Below are 11,595 nucleotides of genomic sequence, written 5' to 3' on the forward strand. Positions count from 1 at the left end.
GCTAGTTTGATTTCGTATTTTTCTAAAATTATATATATATATATATACATACGTAAATAAACGTCTTTACGAAGCGGGCGACTGCCGACAGCTTCTTACGGACGACCCCCAAACATCCTCTTCTTTTTAGTGTCGACAGAATTTGGCGACTCCGCTGAAGATTAGCTTCTCTCTCCATTTAAATCAGGGAATTTTATCTTCATACATCAGTAATGTGTCCATGTCCCTTATGGACCAAATTACCCTTCTTCCGTTCACATGCTCCACTCATTTCTTTCTTGGGTGAGTACAGTCAACTCTTTGGACTTCAGGATCTTCTGTTCAATCACCTTTGAACAGAGAGGTTCAGGAGTTCATTAGGACTTAATTTTCGTGTGGAGTCGGACCCCCAATAGGTGTGTTGGTGGACTAGTTCCGCTTGGTCGTTGTGTGTTGTGCGTTGTGAAGTTGGTCCTGCACTGGATCCTAAACTTTGCATTTCGTCGTCTCCTTCGTGTTTGATTTGTTTTTCTGTGAATCAAGTCAAGTTTTTGCGTCTCTTTGCGCTCGTTTAATTTGTTAATTGCAACTCTTCAATGCTTTAATCACAAATAATTAATAAATTTGAAAATTAAAATAATAAAGGATATGCTCAGTTCATAAGACATGTGCGTCAATTTGAGTACTTCTGTCGAAACTGCAAGACACGAGACATCGCTGACTTTCGAAAATTCTTCAAATGACAGGGATAATGTCTTCGCCAAGATTGATTTTTTCTTTTGCCTCTGGAATGGAGTTCGCTGTCAACAGGGATGAACTGCCTGACCTAGCAGTTATTAAGTTTGGACAAGGGTTCGATGATATTGGAGTCAAGTTTGGAAAGGTTGCCGTCACAGTGATGAAGTTTGAAACAGATAAGTCCGTGGAGTCTATTGTAGAGTTCAACTTGAAGTCTACCAAAGAATTCTCCCCTTCAAAGGTGTTGATTGAAAAGAGCCCTACTAGTGTTGAAAAGTCTGTTGTTGGGAGCGTTGAGATTTCTCCGAGAAATGTTTTACTCCTACTACCGGATACACTGTCACCGTGCCAACTGTTTTGCCGAGTAAGGGAAAAGAGATTCTACATGAGGAAGAGTCGGTTATGCTTATGCCCCACTACTTTCTGATTTCGAGATTGGGTCCAATTCGAAGCCTACACAACTGATAAAGACACAAGAAGGGAGGCGGGACCAGGAAATTTTGAAAGCAAAACAGAAGCCAAACAACCTCGACAATCCCGCCAACAACAGACACAACAACATGGTCAGTCTAGCCAGCAACTGTCTCATGGAGGATCATTCTGACCAGAGAATAAGAGGATATCCTTGGCAGAACGACAGAAAGTGATGTATTCCTTCAGAGAGGAAGCTATGTCGAAGATGTTTCATGAAATGCTAAAGGAACAAGGATTTAGTCTACCAAACCCGAGAAAGCCAGACGAGATTGATAGGGAGGATCATCCCCAATATTGCCCATACCACCGATTGCTCGGCCACACCATAGAAAACTGCTTTAGCTTCAAGGATTGACTTGAGAAGAATTTCAAAAATGAAAATGTAATGATCCCGAAAGAATATTTGAAAGAACCTGAAAAAGGTTCCGTAAATATGATTTCGGTTGATTCAATTAGCTTCTACACAACCACACCGGTGCTCAATGAAAGAAATGATATTCTTCAAAAATCCCCAATTGACCTAAAAGTAATCCAAGGAAACTCGATTAACGCTAAGTTGGAGAGACTCCGAGCCAATATTGCATGATTATCTGAAGAACGAAGAAAAGATATGAATGATGAAAATTATGATGTGTCAGATTGCATGAACGAAAGATTAGCAGAAATTAATGTCGTCGAGACCCAGGCCGAGTTATCTGCGCGCGACGCTCCATCTTTTGGTGTTGAGAACGCCGCGGATGAGAGGAAAGGGGCTACCCAACAAAGGGACGAACAGATCAATCGTCTCGAAAAGAAGATCGAAGAATTGACGACCACCGTGATTGCAATGCAAAGACAGTCACAATCACCGCAGATGACACTTCCGGAAATGAACCAACCAAAAACCGTTCATGTTACAGATGAAAGAAAAGAATTCACCTCTGATGAACAACCGAAGAAATACTCTGTCCAAAGCGTCATACCAGAAAATGAATTTAAACAAATGGTTGAACAAGTTCGGGGGGCCTTAACCCAGTCTAGGGGTGGTGCATTGATTTTAAAGGGTAGACCTTACCCAGAGGAGTTTGATGCCGTACCCTACCCCAAGGGTTTTGTGTCACCAAACTTTAAGCTATATGACGGGACAGGAAATCCCAGACAACACATAGCACATTTCCGGGCCAGTAGTGGCAATACAATAAACAACGAAGCTTTACTCTGTCAACAGTTCGTCAGCAGCCTGTCAGGAGTTGCTGCTTTTGATTGGTATGCCGTATGCCGAGTTGTCCAACGGATCAGTGAAAACATTCTCCGAGTTAGTGTAATTGTTCGTGAAAAGATTTGTCGGAGCACAACACCACGTTTCTATTGGAGATCTCGTGGCAGAAAGACAAAAGCCTAACGAGACTTTAGTGGATTATATTTTGAGGTGGAGAAACATTAGCGTGAAATGTGAACCTCAGCTGCAGGAACATCATACGATTGAGATTTTACTCAAGAGCATCCATGGGCCAGTAGCTTTCATGCTTAAGGGACTCACTATCAAGTCTTTCGAGAAGTTACTCAACAAAGCTAACAATCTGCAAGAAGAAGTCAAACATATGGATTCTCATGAGAAGGCCGAGAAGTCTAGGATAACCAAGATATTCGAGAAGAAATCTGGGACAGTTGTTATGGTTAGCAGGGAAAAACGACAATTGCAAATACAAGCAGAACAACGTCAACAAACTTTCCAACGTCCTCGTCAGAATATTCAGCAATCATCTCAGCAGAGACCTTACCAGACATATGAAAGACAAGTTTCAATCATGAACACTCGATCAAATGGGATATATTCTTTTAAAGATAAAACAGCGAAAAAGATGTTCCGCAGTCTGGTTAAGAATCCTGAGTGCAGGTTACCCAAGCCAAAGAAACCCTACGAGGCCAACAAGAAAGGACATCTGAGATATTGCCCGTACCACAGGTTCGTTGGACACACCATAGAAGAGTGCTGCAATTTCAAGACTTGTTTGAGGAGAAGTTCAAGAATGGGGACGTAACGATCCCGAAAGAATATTTGAAAGGAACCTGAAAGTGGTTCCATCAATATGATTTCGGTCGATCTGTTTGTTCCAACCTATTCCTATGAAACTGCCAATGAATGAAATGTCTTTTGGCCACTACTATACTACTTTTGTTGTTGAATGGGAAATTAGCATGATCAATGTTAGTCTATCACATCCCTCCCACCGCAATTAATGAAAAGAAGGGGTTTGTTGTTGTTCAGGATTGTGCAATATTTAAAAAAGAAAATTGATCACCTCGAAGGAAAATTTGGATGTTTTGATAAGACTATGACTTCAGGGGAGAATGAAATTAATGCCCTAATATCTGAGTCATCCACTTTAAAAATTTCGGACTGGGTCCTAAGTTGATTTCAAAATAAGATAGTGTGGTTGAGATACGAGTAATTGGCTCGGGATGTCGCGAGCCTTTTAATTCCCTGCCACGTGACTGGGTCCTGACTTTCAAACGAGTTATAATATCCCAGAATTCGACTTAAGAAACATTTGAGGATTATTAGTCAGGGGAATTTGGACATTCAAAATCCTTAACATATGTTCCATCAGATATAGTAATTCTCAGAAAACAAAGGGAGAAAAAATAAAATTATTGTGTGAAAATTCTCCAAGAAGAAGCTTAAGGTGAGCTCATAATAAAAAATTGGTGTCTGAATTAAGACATTCAAAATCTTTAAATAATGCTCTACCAGATATAGTAATTCTCAACAAAATATGGGGAATTAAAAAAAAAAAGAAAAAAAGAAAAGAAATGTCTCCCTGAGAAGAAGCTTGAGGTGGACGTATAATAAAAAATTGGTGCCCGAGTTTCCCCTGATTAATGAGACTTAGAATGTTCTCTTAAGATAATTCTTCTGATATTATATTCAAGAAAAAATTCAACGATCTTAAGTCTTTTGGTCGGTTATTAATTGACTCAGAAATATCTTTAGAAAAATGTTTTGATCACACGACCAAAATTTTGAAATCTGTTTAGGCTTAGGAAGAAAGAATTAAAGACATGACGATGATATTAGCAGTTGATGGAAATTCAAACCTGAAGTCATATCCTTCAGTGTCCAGCAAATACAACTTCAACTTCAACTCGATGAACGTTAGAAAGATTTCTCAAAAACAACTGCAACAACCTTTACAGAATCTGCAACAAACCAAATGATGACTGCTATAAACGAAGCTAGAATTTGCGGCCTCTTCAACCATGGTATCCGTAGAAATAACGCATCTGTTATTTGTACTTGAAAGAATACAATTCCGATGGTACCTTAAGGATGGGCTATTTTCGACACTTGTCATTTGTCAGAGGACGATACTTCAAGAGGTACTGTGCCTTGCAATGTTTCAGAGACAAACTCATTCCTAGAAGCTCAGACTTCGTGCTTGTTTGAAACTGGGTCCAAATCCTAACAAAAGAAAAAAAAAATGATAAATTTCTCGAGTTCGAAGTTTCTCACTCTTTGCTTGCGTAGCACATCTACCTTGGCCTGGTTTGCACCAGTTTTCTTCACATCACCGCGGAATTTCACATTCTGCACAAAATCTCACAAAGCTTCATAATGTTTCCTCACCAATGTCAATTTTCGCGAATTCTACTAGTTTCCCCCGAATTTGAAACACTATATTTTAGAGGTTAAGGATTTCACATCCGATCCCGCGTTGCTTTAGGGGTCCCTCCTATCGCAATCTTTCAAATCAATATTCTAGAGGTTGAGAATTTTACATCTGATTCCGCGTTGCTTTAGGAGCTCCTCCTATCGCAATCCTTAAAATCAATATTCCAGAGGTTGAGGATTTCACATTCGATTCGTTGCGTTAGGAGTCCCTTCTATCGCAATCTTTCAAATCAATATTTGAGAGCTTGAGGATTTCACATCCGATTCCGCGTTGTTTTAGGAGTCCCTCCTATCACAATCTTTCAAATCAATATTCGAGAGGTTGAGGATTTCACATCCGATTCCGCGTTGCTTTAGGAGTCCCTCCTATCGCAATCTTTCAAATCAATATTCGAGAGGTTGAGGATTTCACATCTGATTCCGCGTTGCTTTAGGAGTCTCTCCTATCGCAATTTTTCAAATCAATATTCGAGAGGTTGGGGATTTTACATCTGATTCCGCGTTGTTTTAGGAGTCCCTCCTATCGCAATCTTTCAAATCAATATTCTAGAGGTTGAGGATTTTACATCCGATTCCGCGTTGCCTTAGGAGCCCCTCCTATCGCAATCTTTCAAATCAAAATTCGAGAGGTTGAGGATTTCACATCCGATTCCGCGTTGCTTTAGGAGTCCCTCCTATTGCAATCTTTCAAATCAATATTCTAGAAGTTGAGGATTTTACATCCGATTCCGCGTTGCTTTAGGAGCCCCTCCTATTGCAATTTTTCAAATCAATATTCTAGAAGTTGAGGATTCTACATCCGATACCGCGTTGCTATAAGAGTCCCTCCTATTGCAATCTTTCAAATCAAATTATACGATATTCTAGAGGTTGAGGATTCTACATCTGATACCGCGTTGCTTTAAGATCTCATCATATTGCAATCTTTCAAATCAATATTCCAGAGGTTGAGGATTTCACATCCGATTCCGCGCTGCTTTAGGAGTCTCTCCTATCGCAATCTTTCAAATCAATATTCCAGAGGTTGAGGATTTCACATCTGATTCTGCGTTGTTTTAGGAGTCCCTCCTATCGCAATCTTTCAAATCAATATTCGAGAGGTTGAGGATTTCACATCTGATTCCGCGTTGCTTTAGGAGTCCCTCCTATCGCAATCTTTCAAATCAATATTCGAGAGGTTGAGGATTTCACATCCGATTCCGCATTGTTTTAGGAGTCCCTCCTATCACAATCTTTCAAATCAATATTCGAGAGGTTGAGGATTTCACATCCGATTCCGCGTTGCTTTAAGAGTCCCTCCTATCGCAATCTTTCAAATCAAAATTCGAGAAGTTGAGGATTTCACATCCGATTTCGCGTTGCTTTAGGAGTCCCTCCTATCGCAATCCTTAAAATCAATATTCCAGAGGTTGAGGATTTTACATCCGATTCCGCGTTGCTTTAGGAGCCCCTCCTATTGCAATCTTTCAAATCAATATTTTAGAGGTTGAGGATTTCACATCCGATTCCGCGTTGCTTTAGGAGTCCCTCCTATCGTAATCTTTTAAATCAATATTCGAGAGGTTGGGGATTTCACATCCGATTCCGCGTTGCTTTAGGAGTCTCTCCTATCGCAATTAAAAAGGTCATACAAATATCAAAGTAAGACATAGTAACATAACAATTCAAAATTAATTTTATACATGTAGTCTCCCTCACACTCTTATTGTTTTCCATCAAAGTAAAAATATATTAAGTTATTAAGGTTAGAATTTTTAAATTCAAAAGTCCAAATCACTTTTATCACTTAAAGACTCTTCCTTAGATCATGAGCATAATGATTTACTTTCAATTGTGTCAATGTTCTCTCATTCCTCCTCATTATAATTCTCACTAATATTACTTTTATTTATCAATAGTAATTAATAAGAATATTTATTAAAATTTAAAATAATGACTATATTGATAATTACAACTTCAATTACATCCTAAGTTGTGTATGGATAATTAAGGAATGTTTTTTATGGTTGTTTTACTTTTATTTATTTTAAATTGCATGCGCCTCGTTAGAATTGAGGCGGGCCTCATATATATAATTTTAAACCATGGGTTAAACAAAAACAAAAAAAAGTTGTGTGTTTGCACGACATGCTTTCTTATATGGTCATACTTTGTTCTCTTATATACTTGATGATGACATTACTAGATTTCGTACATGTGTCAAGTTCTTGAAACTTAGGTTGCATCACATTACTTATATTTGTTCAAATTTATTCTCATCATTAGTATTACTAAAAAAATTTCATAGAAAAATAATATTTTTCAAAAATCATAGTAGCTCAATTCAACCCCAACACCACCCCCTCCCTTTCTTATCTCATGTAAGCCAACAATTCAAGTTTATTGTATAGCTTTAAGGTTAAGGGAATATGTGATTTGTTTCTTCAATTCATATATTCTTGGAAATTAAAGTCCTATATCAACACCTTTTTTATTATTGTTGTTGAATATCTATCTGAAGAAATATGCAATTTGTTCCTACAAAAAAATCAACCATATGCCTCAAAACCCATTGCTCTAGGAAAGCATCACACTTAACCCTTGCCAAGGATAGCATCAATTTATTTAATGTCAATATTTCAATGGTTAGGCTTCTTGAGAACTTCCTAACTTCTTTGAGAAAGGTAATGACTTGGTTATTAACAATGAAAAGTTATTTTATAATGGTTATTGCATATCTTTTGAAAGCATAAATAATACAAAAAATGTGATTGGCATTCTTCCCAAAGATTTACCCATAAATTATTTAGCTGCTTCTTTAGTCAAAGGGAGGAAAAAAATATTTTACTTTTGGTGAACTTATGAATGCCAACCAACTCAAGCTTTCATTGGGCATTTAAATTACTTTCCATGAGTTGTATAATAACTTCAATTAAAAGTGCACTTTTTCTTATATCCATTTACTTAGTTCAAACCTTGTACTCTAATATAATATGCAGCTGAATTGAGAGGCTATTTAATAAGTTTCTCTAGGGACTACTATCAATAAATAAAAAAATTCATTAGGGTTATTGGTCCAAGTATTGTGGCCACTTGTCGAAGGGGCCTTAGGGTTTAGAAAGATTGAAGATATATTTAAAGCTTTCTCATGCAATTATCAAAGCCTTTAAGAAAAGGAGAAAATCGATAGGCTAAATTCATAAGAGAAAAGGTTTACCCAAATCAGCGCATAAAACTCACCCATGTTCCTCAGCTTCTATTATCACATTTAGATTGGCTATGTTAAGCAAAGTAAATCCAAGCTCAATCTAGCTTGGCAAGCCAAGCTAAGCCAGACCAAGTGAATCAAACTCACATAAAACAAGCTAAGATAAGCTAATTTAAGACAAGCTATATCTTATGGAAATTTTTTAAGGTTATATTGCATCAACTCCCTTGGCATGATGTGGTTTGGCTTGGCTTGGCTTCGCTTAGCTGAATTTAGTTTGGCTAGTTTAGGCTTTTCTTAGCCTTGGCATGGCTTAGTTTGGCTTGTCTTAAGTTAGCTTGAATTAGTTTTTCTTAATGTGGCTTTGATTTGCTTAGTTAGTCACGGCTTAGCTTGAGTTCCCCAAGTTTGGCTTTTCTTTATACACTTAGAATATAGAAAGAGTTGTTCGAAATATATTTATATTTTATATTATATCATATCATACTACACTTAAGCACATCCTTATTCTCTAGGCCCAACATCCTAAATTTCATAAATAATTTGTCAAAAACAATCTTCAATAATGATATAGTTTACCCTATACACAATCTGTTAAAGTAAGAGATCAGTAAGCCAACCCCAACATTTCTGTCATTAAGGCCCTCTCACTCATAAATCAATGACAGAGCATAAAGATGAATATGAGTTAAAGCCAAATCAACAAGTTTTTACCCTTTTTGATGAAATTCTGAGAAGTGGTTCTTACATTGCCTCCTTGAAAGGTATTTATAAATAGTTGCATGAAGAGCATTTTGGTAACTTGATAAAGATCTATGGATAGATAAATCATGTTGGCTTCGAGTTATGCACCAAACTAAAATGTTGCTCACTTGAGGTTATGGCATGGGATTATGCCGCAACTGCCATAACTTCCAATAACTTGGAAATGATGAAGTGGAATGAAGATTTTCAGGATTGAGGCAAGGTTGCCTTAATTGCTCCTAATTCCTAATAAGTTTAGAATGTTTTTGAAAGTATTAGATCATTCAGGCAAAAAAATAACTTTGAATGAAAAGTCCTTCCTCGAGAGACTTAGTGCCTCTAACCTCAAGTAAAACGGAGCGGAGTTGAGAGTGGGCAATCAAATAGCATGAAGTAGTGTAGGCAGTAAGCCATGCAATTTTTAGGTCAGTAATTGAGTTAAGGTGATAAAAACTAAAACAAAATCATTACAATTTCCTGTTTGGGACGAGAGAGTGAGAAAGGAAGAGCCTTATTTTGACCTTTTTGGGGGGGCATTCATAGGCATTGAATGAAGGTCATTTTGGTACCTTAACAAAGCAAATAATGAATGGATGAGCGTTGATGGGTCTAAGGTATATACCAAATAAAAATGCCCCTTAATTAGACTACATTTTGATCCTCTAGTTCATAGAATGCTGAAGAATTGAATCACAACCTTAATTATGATGGATAATTGATAGAGGTCCTAACCGCCTAAGATTAATTTTGACGCAATCTATTAGTTGGACAATGTCAATGGTTATGAGATCGGATGGTGATTTGATTTGAATGGCTGAACTTATGTCGGAACTCCAAGTTAAGTGATAGTGAGAGGTCTTTCATCAAGGTATGTCTCGAGGAATAGACACAAATGTAAAGGGGAAATTTACATACATATCACCCAATACTTATGCTTCTACATATCTAATACCTAGACTTTGCTTTATTACATTAATGCCACCGAAATCTTTAATCATATAAAAAATACCACTATTTTAACTTTTCAACAAACATGCATAGGTAAGACGTCATATATATAAAAATTGAAGTATAGGCGTTAGACATACATAAGAATTGAGTGGTATGCATATTAATTTTCCAACTTTAAAAGCAAATCAGTGATGTGGAAATGAGGAACATTGTCTTGTTTGAACCTTGTTGCATGAAGATAATAAAAAATGAACCTTGAGAAATTTTATCAATCAATTGGAATTAACTGAAGCTATTTTAAGGGTCATATCAACAACAATTTGCATAAATGGAATCTCCACTAGCTCCAAAGAACATGAAGGACCAAAAAACAAAAAAAGAAAACTTAGGTCCAATACGAACTACATAGTTAGCCTCCCGATCTGTTTAACACTTTACAGCGTGTATATATCAATCACCAAAACTATGCTTAACCAACCTCAACTACCGTGTTAAACAATTTACAAGTTATAGATAAAGTCACAAATAAGAAAAAATGCACAAAAAGATAACCAAAAGAAAGCAAAGCTTCCTTGCCTGCAAAAATGAAATATGGTTTTCTTCGGTACCCAGCCATTGGAAGAACATCTGTTAGAAGACCCCAAAGAGGCTTAACAATCCATGGAATTGATATGATCCCATGATAAAACTGTGCTGCTGAAGGCTGCACCTTCTGCACATCCTTCCAGTAGTATTCAATGGAAACTTTCCATGTTCCACCTGCAAATCCCTGGCTGATTCCATACACTACAATGACCCCAAAAACAAAACTCCAGTGCGTCTCCTTCGAAAGGACTTTAAACCAACTCAATGGTGAGAGGAGATAAGGGACCTGCTGAGGCTTTGAATCTCCGACACCTACAAATTCATGCCCATAAAATCCATTCTCCTTTAGCACTCCATTAATGAACACAATAGGTTCCTTCTCATCTTCTGTGGTATGCTCAGATGAAGAAGTTTGAGGGTGAAGAAGGGATCCCATTAGAAAGCTGGAACAGAAGCGTTGACTGATTCTGTTGTGGGGATAACAGAGCAGATTTACAACTGGTTTCTTCTTCTGTTACAGAAAAGAAGGATTTTTTACAGAGATGGGTTCACCGGTTTCCATGAACTCGCCCAAAGAGTTGGCAGAAATAAAGAAAAGAGCGCTTTTGAGAGATTTGGTTGACCTTTAAAGAGAGGAGTTCGCAGATCTGTGGGGTGCCTCGCCTGAGAAGAAAGTGAAACAGCGAAACGGATCTGCCGTTTTTTACTTGGAAAATCTGAAAAAATGTGTTTTTTTCACGAAAATGAGAATTTTGCGCGGATGTTAGTCGAGATTATCAAGGAACTGAATGTAAAAATTCCCTGAAATCCCTGAGGAAAGGAAAACAGATTCTAATAAGGTCGAAAAGAGTAAAAATCAACTAAATGAAGGAGGAAAACGAAGAGGTATTGTATCTATATCAGAAGGTTGACCAAAAAAAATTTTAAAGCTGAGAAAACTGATTTCTGATTCTAGCTGGTTGGCAAAATGGAGAGAGAGTGAGGCGCGGCAAAAAAAAAAAACAAAGAAGTCTGAAGACTTATGCTGATCCACTATTGAGGTCGAGCTTTGAACGGTGTCTCAAATCTGAACGAGTGAGGTGGAGCAAAAATACTTATGCTGATCCAACAGTTCTTTGTTGACACGTGGCAAGATAAGATTGGATTTTTTTGGGGTGGGCTGAGACGGCGGTCTATCTCAGTAGTGTGCACAGTCCGGCATCCGGCAGAACATTGATAATTTAAGAAGAATTTACATCATGTGCATCTAACATCTATCTTTTAATATGTATTTATTTAAAATATT

General features: G+C 37.5%; 1 protein-coding gene across 2 annotated transcripts in view; it reads right to left on the reverse strand.

The window, feature by feature from the left end:
• Positions 1 to 11,359, reverse strand: part of LOC110027382 (probable folate-biopterin transporter 2) — a 22,334-nt gene extending 10,975 nt beyond the window's left edge. The window contains exons 1-2 of one of the 2 annotated variants that reach the window (XM_020728791.1): positions 10,934 to 11,078; positions 10,302 to 10,821 (exon numbers count right to left, since the gene is read on the reverse strand). In XM_020728791.1, coding sequence (XP_020584450.1) covers positions 10,302 to 10,746 — 445 coding nt within the window. In that variant the 5' untranslated portion in view covers positions 10,747 to 10,821; positions 10,934 to 11,078. Of the gene's footprint in view, positions 1 to 10,301 lie in introns of both variants that reach the window. The other variant, XM_020728783.1, reaches the window with a different exon arrangement.
• Positions 11,360 to 11,595: the final 236 nt, after the last annotated feature.

This window comes from Phalaenopsis equestris, unplaced genomic scaffold, assembly GCF_001263595.1.
Source record: "Phalaenopsis equestris unplaced genomic scaffold, ASM126359v1 Scaffold000002, whole genome shotgun sequence".
In the NCBI taxonomy this organism is placed as follows: Eukaryota; Viridiplantae; Streptophyta; class Magnoliopsida; order Asparagales; family Orchidaceae; genus Phalaenopsis; species Phalaenopsis equestris.